General features: G+C 40.8%; 1 protein-coding gene across 2 annotated transcripts in view; it reads right to left on the bottom strand.

Annotated features, from left to right (window-relative positions):
- Nucleotides 1-13,162, bottom strand: part of INO80 (INO80 complex ATPase subunit) — a 119,431-nt gene that overhangs the window by 89,412 nt on the left and 16,857 nt on the right. The window contains exons 2-6 of one of the 2 annotated variants that reach the window (XM_054028174.1): nt 10,607-10,792; nt 7,394-7,560; nt 7,207-7,274; nt 4,366-4,527; nt 442-562 (exon numbers count right to left, since the gene is read on the bottom strand). In XM_054028174.1, the coding sequence (XP_053884149.1) occupies nt 442-562; nt 4,366-4,527; nt 7,207-7,274; nt 7,394-7,560; nt 10,607-10,749 (661 nt within the window). In that variant the 5' untranslated portion in view covers nt 10,750-10,792. Of the gene's footprint in view, nt 1-441; nt 563-4,365; nt 4,528-6,441; nt 6,508-7,206; nt 7,275-7,393; nt 7,561-10,606; nt 10,793-13,162 lie in introns of those variants that run through there. The other variant, XM_054028176.1, reaches the window with a different exon arrangement.

Genomic DNA, 13,162 nt, shown 5'->3' with positions numbered 1-13,162 from the left:
TCCAGACTGTGGTCTCCGTCCCCATAATTCCTTGTTTAGAAGGATCATACTTATAAGTAGAACTATCCAGGTATGCGGAACTTCTTGTGCTTTTCAAGCATTTGCTATATTTGCCAGAACCACAGTATACAATGATATCTGTTGATTCCAAAACATTACTGAGTAATGAAATAGATTGTAGGGTATTAGCTCTAGAGTGACAGAGACAGGCATAGTCTAGTTGTCAGAGACCAAGTCTAGGAGGCAGGAACTATATCAACTCTCTCTGGAGGGAGCAGATAAGCCACAGCCTGTGTCTTAGGTTCTTTCTATAAAATGTGATATTGCCGATCTACCTACCATCAATGGTGTTGAAGATTAATGTTTATTAGTAAGTGGAAATACAATATGACAAGTCTAGTCACACAAACTCTAGTTAGTAACACAGGGTGGTTACCTCACCTTTTAATTTTTTTTCATCTTTGAACTTCTTTTTCTTGGGCCCTAGCAGATGGCGTTGTTGTTCATAGTAGGGATCATGTGTGGAGAGTAGCCCTGCACTGTAGTACTGGTATTGCTGCAACTGAAGCAGAAGTAAACAGTTAAGCAACATAACTGCTAACAGATATAGATGGGTAAACGAATTCAAATATTGTCCATAAAGAAAAGTTTGAAAAATGTGTACTCCTCCATATTTAAAACTGCACTGGATTAAGATAGGGTGCCCAAAGTAAAGCCACTGGGACAGATTTGGTTCCCAAAGCCCTACAACGTGAATTGCAGCCTCCTCACTAGTACAGTAATATGAAAGAACTGTCTGCACAGCCTAGAGATCTCAGCATACAATGCTCCAACTAAATTCAAATAGCCATTTGCTTGGCTCAAATTAGAAGCTGCAAGTTAGGACCTATATCGTTATTATAGGCCACATTCCCATTTTATAGCTGAAATCTGCTCTATTTTATGCAAAGCAGGCATAGCCATCAGGCTTCCACCAAGTTGCTAATAGGGTGCTTAAAAAGCTGCACTAAATTAAAGCATAGGCACTATAAGAACATGTATAGAATCCCACCTCCTGCAGTCACATGATGAAGTCGGAATCTCAATTTTCATTTTTTTTAAAAAGTAAGGTTTCTAACCTTCATGGTTGCAAAGTAAAGAGTGAAAATATGCCCAGTGTAGCCAATGCAGTGTTCTCTGTCAAGTCTGTAGGCAGGCTCCCACAGAGGGAGAAAGCCATATACAGCACCATGCCCATCACCAGAGCAGACTAGGAACCTACTCGCTGAGGGGGATGGGGACAACAACTGCCACATCTTGAAAGGGGTATGGGTCACCACTACCATCAAGGGAAGAGGGGGTCTTCCTGCCTGTCCTGAGTGTGATGGAGAAAAGAGAGGGCCCCCTCCCCGCCAGCCACCAATGAAGGGGCAGGATGCTCCTGCTTCCTTTGGTGCACTCTGGGTAGTAAGGGAGTCATAGCCACCACAGCATCTCTCAGCAGCCAGGGAAAGTGGAGGCCCTGTCTTTGCAGCTTCCAGCTGGCCAGAATTAGTGAGAGTCATTGCAATTGCTCCTAGTACTCAGTCTGAGTAACCAGACACTACTGCTTCTCCCTTGGGTGAAGAAAGGACCTAAGGCCAACCCATCCTCAATCTCGCTAGAGGAAAAAAAGAGGAGGGAGTGGGAAGGCTGCACTCTCATGTTTGGGTGGCAGCCAGGGCAGGTATTTCTACAAATGGGTGCTCCCCACTCCTCTGGACACTAACCCAGTAGAGGACTAAGTGTGTGTGGTGGAGATTTCAACGGTGCCACTCCATCATAGCTCTCTTGGGGTAGCAATAGCGGGAACCTAACACAGTCCTATGCTGAGGTGGCATGAAGGGACCACATACACAGAATCCTCTGCAAGAATGGGTGGGGGCCAAATCCTCCCTCCTCTGAGACAGACTCCAGCCTACTTGAAGACAGGTGTTTACTTGTTAACATCATACAATTACTATAATTGACAGATGAGAGGTGGGGGAAAAAACAAAAGCTCTATTTTTCCAGTTTGTATACTTTGTGCATTAGATAGCATTTTGTATGAAGTCATTCCTACCTAGTCAATCAATGTCCTTAGTTGTTTGTGTGGGCATTTCACACAGCAATTAGAAAAAAACATTTTCAAAAAAATAGGGAAACACAACTGCTGTACCATAAATGCTGCCTGAGGAACCATAGGGCAGATGTAGTACCTGAAATTATTTTTAATTATTTTTTTTTTAATTGAAGTGGACAGCATCCCTTTAAGCATGAAGAGGGTACAGCATCTGGTTTTTAATAGTCTAATCCAGAAATTATATCATTTCCATGACTCTACAGACAACAAGACAAGTAGAGTGTCCATAGATCAGGCTAGAAAAAGAGTGTTTAAAGCAATTACTCCAAGTACAACTAACTAAGATTCAGGTTGTCAAATAAAAAAATATATAGAGTTGACAAAACATTTTCAATAGTCAAAAATCAGCACTTCTGAAGTACCAGTCACCATAATAACTAAGTGGTGTATACAAATTTCAGATAACAGGGAAATCTCTGTCCTGCTCTCTAGTTTAGTTGACTTTTTACTTCTGAACATACTGTCAGATTAATCTTCTGCTCCAGTTAACCAGGAAGCTTTTGGAGAAGTAGTGAGACTTCCGGCACAAAAATAAATTTGTAACAAAGCTCTTTTGTATGCATGTTCTCTCTTCCCCCTTGGGGACAAGCTACTGAATATTGTGGGTGTTTCAGCTGAATGGTACCTCGAACTATAGTCTGAAAATAACAACTAGTGTAATCAGCCTCCATTTTTTTTTTTAAAAGGCCTAACGACAATTGTGTTCTATACTGCACTTTCAGGAATATGAATGCATATAGAGTTAAATTGGGGCCTCTTCCCAAAATTTAATATGTGATTTGTAAAAAGGTGGTTTGCCCCTTAAAGGCTAGAGGCTTGAGGCCAACTAACCCTAGTTACTAAGCAGGGATCATCTGATTTTCCTATAAAAAAGGCAGCAGGAAGCTGAAGGATGGATGCTTGGGGGGAGGGGCTGTTCCCAGCTAAAGGCTGCTGTAGAAGAACTTCATGCAAATAAAATCAGACTCTAAGATCAGCTGCTGTCATTAGACTTATGAAAGTCTGTGTGGAGTATATTTAAGAAGCTCCTTGAAGGGGGGGAAACTGAGCTGAGGGGCTGCTTGTCAGGCTCCCCTGAGGCCACAAGGGGGTGCCGGGAGGAGGCCACTCACTGACAAGACTGTACTGGATGAACAAGGACAGAAAACTGGACAGAAGCAATGAGAAGCTTGGGAAAATCATCTATTTCTCCACCCATTTGGTGGAATTGACAAGGAAATTGAAGTGAGGGTACCAATTTTCATTTCAGACTCTGGCCCAGCACTATGGTTTGTCAGTATGTAATGTGGAATACAGGGAGTGTTCGCCCTCCACACACTTTCTACTGCAATTCAAATAGAAAGCAAAACAGTTTGGGCAACATTCCTTTAATGTAAGAAAGGATGGAATGTGGAATCAGAAGGGTCCATAACAGTTGGAGAGATCTAAAAGTGCAGTGACAGCAGCAGGATCCCCTCTTCTCCCAAAAGGGGGAGAGAAAGAAGGACAGTTAGTGAGGGAAAGTTATAGGAATTTGTAAGTGTGTGAGAAGACGTGTCTGGAATGTGAAAAGGAAAGCGAAGAAAGGAAAAAGACTGAGAAAAATGAAAAGTCAATAAAACCAGGGAGAAAGCGGGGGGGGGGGGGGGGGCGAGACAGAAACCTCTGCTGAAAAAGTAGAGCGCTCATGACTATTCTCTCACTGCAGAGAGGCTGTGTGTGGGCTATGAATTGCTGCCTGCGATTTAAAAATACCATTTCAACCTTAACTGCGGCAGCTAGCTATACCAAAATGTATCCCATAACACCTCACTTCTCACACTTGCTGAGTAAATTCTAGTCTCAGGATAGTAGTTAGCTCTGGCGAGGAGGGACATGGGTTTGGGGTAAGGAGAGATACCACCAGTGCACTGGTGTTTGTATAATGTTGGGGGATTCTCAGAATAGGGGATTCTAGAATGTAAGGTCAGCAGCTTGCCCATTGGTCTGTAACTAAATTACATTTGTTTGGATCAAGTTTTAGGTTGTCCTGGGGTGCTGCACAATAGGATGTTTTCCTAGTCTGCCAGAGATCTTAAACTTGCTTACAGAACTGAGTGTAGTCTCCTAGTCTGCCAGAGACTACACTCAGTTCTGTAAGCAAGTTTAAGATCAATTAAAATATTAACTATATTTAAAAAACGGGGGGGGGGGGATCAGAGAGTCAAAAAATTTGTGAGAAGTGTGTCACATTACGGGTATTTTACCTCTTTGTCCTTGCTGTATTTACTTTGATGCAGTTTCTTATACTTGTGCAATCGCAGCATATTATGAAGCTCCTCACGGCTAAGAGAAAACTCCTCCTCCTCCTCTCCATCCTCATCACTTGGTGAATCCGTGTCACTGGAGTCGTCACTCAGGAGGATGCTCTGGCAAGAGTGAAAGCATCTCTAGTTTAACAACAGCACACCTCATAGTGAATTTTTTACTTAGGCAGAATTCCAGCAGTTTTTTGCCCAATTAAGTACTCCAAAATTGACCCAACTGCAGTAATTACCATTCATACAGTGCTTCCTATTTGAAATCACCAAGAAGCATTTCCATGCAAAACACAAATACTTTTCTTAGTCTGTCCTAAGAAATGGAATGCCTCATATGCAGCCAAAGCAGCAATTACTACACCATTCTCTTTAGTTATACCACTGATTCTAATTCCTTTTCCTGTATTATTTGATTTCAAAGGGACACTTGATTAAACTGAAGGGGCAGTAAATGGCAAGCATTTTTTCAAGTGTTCAGGTTAACCTGCATATCTTAGTGCTACAACAGATCAGAAATACCATAGCTGGATTCACAAAAGAATACAGTAAATTTATCACGGTAACAAAGCTAAAAATTCTATATGAAATTTAACCTCATGATTCTGGACATAAGAGGAGCAATGATGAAGGAGAGAAAGGAATGTTACACACACACACACACACACACACACACACACACACACACACACACACACACACACACACACACACACACACACACACACACACACACACACACACACACACACACACACACACACACACACACACACACACACACACACACACACACACACACCCCCATAATTACCTTATTGGGATTTCTGCCTCTCTCTGAAGATGCTGGCAACTACCAAAAGCAAAATATCCAATTTGATGAACCTGTGGCCTGAGCCACTATGATAATTTTTCAGGAGAGCATTCCTCGAAGACCGAGCACCATACACTAAGGAAAACATTCTCTCTCTCTATACAAAGCCAGAAGAGCCTTTGAGGCCATACACAGTGAGGTATAAGTTATGTCAAGTCCTAAAACTACTTTACCTTCACTGGGGACCAGCTCCAGAATAAAGGAGCATAAAGCCACCATTCTCCTTTCCCATTCAGACCTGGAGCAATAATAAATTGGGCCTCAGATGTCCATTTCATTTATTTGACCAAAGCTCATTGTAATTTGGACATGGTAGTAGATATTTTTCATGTTTTTGAACACACACCTCATTTAAATAAACTAAAAATACTATCATTCACTGAGTGTCATCAGTTCAGTCACTATTTCAGAATATAGAGGAGACTAAGACCCTGATCCAAGGAGACCATGACTGCATTCTGTTCTATATAGGTTTTCGTACCATACATTACCATAGCATCAGAGAGCCTTCCAGTAGCACATTAAGCAGTGTGACTAACATCTGTCATGTGTGGTCACTCTCTCACTCGCCCTCTCCCCCAGGACAGAACTGAGTGTAGAACGTACCATTTTGTTTTGGTAGGGTTTGTTGTTTTTTGGGGGTTTTTTAATCTAAATAAAAGCTATCCTTCCCCTTAATAATACAGAAACTAACACCAAAGCTTTCTGAAAAGTAGTCAGATTTTACATTGAGCTAATGAAGAGGGTGCAGTGAACAAAAGAGAAGAGACCAAGAAAGTGCAAGAGCTACTTCTGGGGGCATTCTACATTAAAAATTCTGCAAAACTCTGCACATTTTATTTGTTAAAATAACACCACATAATCACGCCAGTTCAATTATTTCGGCAATTTATTTCAAAATACCTGTCAGCAAATATGTCTAATAATACAGACACACAAAAATTCCCCCCGGTGTAGAGAGTTAAAGAAACCACTAGGACAATTTGGTTCCTGTTTCTCTGCCCCCATCCCCCGCTATAGCCTAGCCCGGGGGGAGCAGACAGCCACAACCCCTCCCCCCCAGAACCCACCTACAGGGCCACCCCTAGCCAATACACCCAACCCCCATCCCCTCCCCCAGCCCAGATCCAGATACACACACACACACACACCCGTCCCCAGCCCATGGACGCAGAGGGAGAAACAGCCTGATACTCGGTCCCAGACTTGTAAGGAGTTTCCTGCACACCGCCATCTCCTTCCTTCTGAACCACTGAGAGGCTTATAGTCAGAGGGAATGTTTAGTGCACTACATTTGATTGGCTGTTTGATTGGAAGGGAAAGGAAGAGGGTTGGAGCAGTCTCTTCACCTTGGCTTCACTCCACACCTGCCCCTCTTATTCTCTTTTCCCCTACCCCCTTCACCGCTCCATTTCCCTTTTCTTTCCATTTAGCTTTTCTCTCAAGTAAACTCACCAAAAAAAAAAAAAAAAAAAAAAGAAAAGAAAAAGTGGAACTAACATGACATTGGCTGCCATCACTTTGTTCGCTCTGCTTATTCACTCCCTTTCCACCCACCATATCTGTCTTGTCTATTTAGAACATAAACTCTTGAGGGCACGGAATGTCTCCTACTCCATGTTTGTACAGCACCTACCACAAGGGCCCCACCATTCTTGGTTGGCCCTTAGCCATTGCCATAATAAACATGATTAATAATACACAAGTTAATAAATGAATGTGCCATACTTTCATCAGTGTTTACTAGCAGATTCAAGTTTTTTTTTTTTTTTTTTAAAAAGCATTCAGTGTTCATAAGCACACTAGGGAGTACCACCACACAACCACTTTTGTTCCCCAGTCCAGGTAGAACATTCCTAGAGAGTACACCACAATAGTTATTGATCACAGCTCCCCTTCACCTCCAGTATTCTTACCTTCAGCCACTTTCTGCTTTTCTTCAGTTTGGAAAAGTTATACAAACTCCCTTTTTCTGACTTTGGCTCTGTTTAAAGAGGACATTTTATGATGAAGTAAGTGAATTTAAAGAAAAAAACTATAAATATAAACAAAGAAGCCACCTTACCCCATAGCAAGCAGGAATTCAATCTGATGCACACTCACCTGGCTGCAGTATTCCATTGAGGGAATGTGTGTTTAACATCCCAGAATTTCCTGCTCCAGAAGATTCCCCAAGCAATGAATTTGGGGGCTCTTCTTTAACTTGCATCAGGGAATCCCCAGACTGTGGCAGCAAAGGATTGTCATCCAATCCATCCTCGCTTTCATCACTGCAATAGGACACACAAAAATATGATCACAGCAGGAGAGAAAAACACTAGGGGCAAGGACACCCATAAAAGACATTATAGAAAATGCAATTTTCCTGTGTGGCACTTGTACTGGAGATTAGGAATTAGGGATTGGAAAAGTCTCAAACTTTCTGCAACAATTATACAATTTGAAGCATTGATTAATGTTAACTTCTTATTATCAATTTACAGAGCAGTGGCAAATTCATGTATCATAAACCTTTTAATAAAATGGTGTAGTGATTTAAAAATATAAACGCAAAGCAAATGAAGTCATAATTTTGCCTTATTATTCCAGGGAGAAGGATCTTGGGAAATAGGAAAATGAGTCTAGAGCAACATTTCATGGAAAATTTTGGAAGAGGAGGTGATAGAAGAGAGTCTGGTAATTGATGTAGGTCTTATGGATGGCCCTCTATTTCAAAGACCATTTAAGCAATCTGGTATAGTGGAGTCTGATATCTTTTATGAAATCTGTATTAAAGGGCATTACAAGTCACTACTCTTTACCTGCTCTGTGTATTATATAGATAAATGTGTTCAGCTCTTTGCTGGAAATTTATGGGCTTCAAGCACTGTATTGTTCTCAGCCACATATGCAATTAACTGATAAACCAAGACATTGCACATATTGTCCTATGCTATAAAATTGCACTGAAATGAGGTCTTGTAACCACCCGAGAATTGGAGATAATCAAACATGATAAATGCAGTGGATCATCATACCAAAAACATAGAATGGTTCTCAGGCTCATATTCAATGACATTGCCCAGACATATCCGAATAAAGGAAAGGTGGAAAGGATCATATGTTGGTATTTACACCCAAAATTTTGTTAATGTTGAGTTAAGGTTGTAGGTGCTCAGTGCTGCTCTATGCATCTCATGCCCTTCTAGAGCAGGAGAACTCAATTCCCAGAACATAAATGTTAGAAAACAAGCAATGCAGAATTAAGATGACACTACACACACTCAGCTCTGCCCACTTTGATCCCTGTCCTAAATCATCAGGAAGATCATAGTACCTGACCTCTCCCTTAGCCTTTTCCAACCAGCCGCAAGTATTCTCTGGATCAAGAGGGCTGCACAGAGCACAGCAAGGCTCCACTGGACTGCATGAGTGGGAGTGCTGACTTGGAGTTGTGCAGTGTACAAAGTGACAGGATTGGTTATGGAGGAGTAAGGTACTGTTATAGTTGTAAGTCTTAGTGTTAGTGCTTCAAAGGCAAAGTTAAAGTTCAGATCAGCTCCACTCAGCCTAAGCCACCAACTGAGCGGGTCACTCATTCAGCTTCTCACTCATTGAGCATTTCCTTGGGGAGCATGAATTAAGTAAGAACCTGAGCCGTGAGATAAGCCTGGGCACAGGTTTCTTTGTCTCAGCTCCTTGCCCACATCTCAGAACTTATGTAGCTGTGTCATGTATAGAACATGTCCATTCTCAATTTCCCATGTTTCTCAATGCTGTGTACTTGAAGCATGACCATTCTCAATTACCCACCCAGTTTTGTTGATGCGTGCGTGATTCTAGAACACACTGAAAATTAAAAGCAGGTAACTGGGGGGAAGGACTTCATCTTGGGAACTCCTTGACCAGATAATTCCAAATTTGCCATATCTACTATCCTGTGGCATAACTATTTTCAAGGCAATCTGCCTAGACACACATTTAGAAAACACATTGAAAAGTAAAAGCAAGCCTCGTTAAGGGCTGTATCTTAGGAAACTCTTGAGCCAGTGACTCCAAATTTACACCACAAACTGTAATCCAGGTCCTCTACTGGCATACTAAATTTTAAACCAATCTGGATGTGCTTGTAAATTATACAACCCTTTGAAAAATCAACTTGAAATTGATGTGTTTTGGTTCTATCCTTCTTCCATCCCAGATTTGACTACCAACAGTTGTGAACCCCTTTACAGAACCAGAAAAAGTCTAAACTTTTGAAATAGTGTCGTAGATGATTCTCTGTGGCATTCACTAGCTGAAATAATGAGAAATCCACTGATATCAGTTTCACGTGGATCCTTCCTATATTTTCCCCCCAGCTCTGAAGGGGGGGGAGGGGGAAAGATTCAGAACGGAATTTTTTTTAAAAGTGGGTCACTTGAAGGGGAGTCTGTAACTTGACCCACTGGAGCAAATAACCCCAGATTTGCACCATTAACTCTACCCCTGCCCTGATATTTCATGGCAGTTTTCAAGGCAATCTGCCTATAAATATTCATATGCACTTTAGAGCACTCTGAAAAATGAGCTCTTGAACAGAAAGCTCTGCTCACCTTTAGCTACGGCATTGCTACTGCTCTTTGGTAATACAACAGAAGAAATCATAAAAGCAGTAAATGGTGATAAAAAAAGTCTACTCCTTTTTACATTTTCCTATGGGTAACCAATTTTCTGACCCCCCCCCCCAAAGCCCTCTTATTTCACATCAATTTCCATATCCAAAATTCATATAGAAAATGAAATTTGTTTGAATGAAACATTTTATCAAGGATGCTAATGGACACCTTACTAAAGTCATGTTTGACTTGTACATGTAATAATACTTTATGCTTACATAGCACTTCTCATTGGAAGATCTCAACATGTTTTACAAAGATGATACTGGTAGGTTGGTTGGTTGGTTTGTTTTTTTAAGAGAAGATTTTTGTTTCTTAATAGTTCTATTTGTCTCCTAACACACAATTCTGTGTCTGAAAACAGCACTGAGATGTTGCAAATGATTAAGGGCCAATTCCCTGAAAAACTGATTTAAGATTTAATAAACTAAGCTTACTTTTTAGTAAAAGCTGACAAAAAGAATTCTTGACCATTATACAGTATCTGGGCTAACAATGAGCCAAGTAACCAATCAATGTTAGGTAAAAAGACCATAGAACAAAAATCCTTGAAAAAGCAGGATTTATACTTTGTACAAGTGGTTACTAACCCCTTACTATGGAGGCTGCCTGGAAACAATACTATACAATGTCTCTTTACTGGGCATTCCCAACCTAAAACAGGATAGGTTTTTGGTACCTGGATATACTCCTGTTGAAGATGGTGGATGTCTGTCGTAGAAACTGATCCAATCGCAGAGCTCTCTCCAGACATTGCAGATAGAGGGGCTTCGCCAGCTCTGTGCAGCTGCCATCCTCCCTGGCACCCAGCTCCGAGGCCATAGAACAAATCTGTCCTCATGCACAGATGCCTCCAAACACACAGCTGGATGAGAACAAAATGCACCCATTACTATTATGTCAATTACCAGGGACTGAAGAGAGGGAATTAAGTGCACTGGCAGAATATATTGCATATTATTTTATAGAACCCCAGAAGATGCTAAACACTTCATAGAAGACAGAGAAAAACAGGGTTCCTCATCAAAAGAGCTTACAAGCTAGAGATTTCTGAAGTAACCGAAAGACTAGCCAGAGAACAATGGAAAGTTGGAATGACTGGGGATTCCAAAAACTTTCCATGAAATCAAATTGACAAAACTTTCTGGGAACAAAAAATTCTTAAGCAGTAAGAAATAAAATAAAATAAAATAATCAACAATAAAGTTGTTGCGCTTTTCTGTAGTGCACCTTCATCCTGTTACAAACAGGCATTACTGCTGCCACCTAGATATTAGAAACACAGAGGGTTGACTTTTATTAAGTATTGGGTTCTGGAGATACTAACGGGGTGTGGCGTCAGGAAAGCCCATTCCCAACGTTAGTTTTATTGTGGACTCCGTCACCATGTGTGGTCTTGGACAAGTCACTTCACCATTCTGCCTCAGTCTGCATCGTAAAATGGGAATAGTTATACATATCTACCTGACAAAATTGTTATGGGGATTCATTAATGTTTCTACAGCACTTTAAATATGGCAATAATGTTTTAATAAGGGATTATTTCAAGCACACTGGTCAACCAATTGACTGAAATAAAGAGTTTCAAAACAAGCCAGCAGTTATGCTATTCTAGTGTTGCTATATCATTGATCACTTTTGTCCCCAGCTCATAAAACTTCTGTTCCTCTCTTTGGCTAGCTGACAAGCACCTTATTTCAATATATGGTCACCAAGAATAGGAATACAAAATTCTGGGCACGTTAAATTACACAACTTTGTATACGTATATAAGCTGCAAAATCTGTTAATGTAATACTAAGGCTGCATAGTTTAAAAAAAATCAGGAAATGCACAAACTAGAATTTCAATAACAATGTTAACTTGGCCAAATAAGTTCTCTATATTTTCCTATAGGCATTTATGGTCTATTTTCAGAGAGACTGAGCAGTGGCCTGATCTAGTACAACAATGCCTTATATCAAATAATATTGAGGTAGGAACACAGGAAGTACGAAGAATCCAACCGATGAAAGTAAGAATCATGTACTGAAACATTTACCATTATTAAAGGAAACAAGCTGATCTTTGAATGAAACGGGCAGCAGCATATATCATATGAACTGCATACTTTTAACCCAGAGATTAAAAAAAGTTAGAGAAACCTTTTTTCAGTTGAATCTTATATAAGGTGTTCTGGAAGAGAAAGGAGTCACAAAAACCAACACAGGAGAAGAACTTTTTGAGTGGACCCCGCTTAAGTTCACAGTTGAAGCTACATTGTATTTTTCCCTCATGCATATCTTTTTCCTCATGCATATCATAACTATTACTTTTATAGTGCCACAAGGTGTGCTTGATATTTGGTTTACAAACATACTACAAATTCTTGCCCAAAACAGCTTACAGTCTAAAATTAAACTGTTGCTCCTTTTGCTATATTTAGTATCAACTATTGCCTATGTATTTTTTTTCTTATGTATTTTTTAAAAATCATCCAAATTCCTTTCTTACCCAGTCCATTTAGTAACGTTACTGAAAGCTCCTTGGTTGTCTAACACTAATCCCAAATAGCCTTTTTGCTTCAAACTGTTCTTTATCTTCAGGATTTTAGGTTCTCCAAAAAAGCCTGAAATATTTATGTTGCTGAAGTTATTCAAGGTAAATAAATGTTTAGCAGACTTTGAGAAGGTCTCTACTACAACCTTATCAATTGTTCTTTTGTTTTCTTCTGTTACAAATACAGGCATAATGGTCAGGACAGTAATAAGAAAGCTTATTTTTGAACACATATGATTGGTTTTATTTCCAAATTCAAAAAAAGTTACTGTGCATATGAGAGCTACTTATGCCCTATGTGTAGGGCCCTACCAATTCATGACAGTGAAAAAACATGTCACAGACTGTGAAATAAGCCTTTCCCTGTGAAATCTGCTCTCCTTCTTGCTGCTGGTCTGGCAAGGGACAGGAATTGTCCTTCCCCGTAGGGCAGCTCTCCCAGGCAGATCAAATCCACCTCAGAGTGCTTTCCCCTGCTGCAGGAAGCTCCAGCCCCAGAGGTTCCTGCAGCTGGAGGAGACTTGTGGAGATGATCCAATATTCCCCAGCTGCTAGGAGTGCCCCAGCTCCTAGCTACAAGTCCCTACTGGGCTGGGGAGTGACAAGACTTGTCCTTCCCTTGCATGGCAGCTCGGGGTGGGGATGAAGGGGGCAGATGAGACCCACTTCCAGGTACCTTTTGGGTAGAGATCCCCAG

This window comes from Malaclemys terrapin, chromosome 4 (genome assembly GCF_027887155.1).
Source record: "Malaclemys terrapin pileata isolate rMalTer1 chromosome 4, rMalTer1.hap1, whole genome shotgun sequence".
Lineage (NCBI taxonomy): Eukaryota > Metazoa > Chordata > Testudines > Emydidae > Malaclemys > Malaclemys terrapin.
The sequence above is the reverse complement of the archived record's forward strand: the minus strand, read 5'-3'. Positions and strand labels throughout refer to the sequence as shown.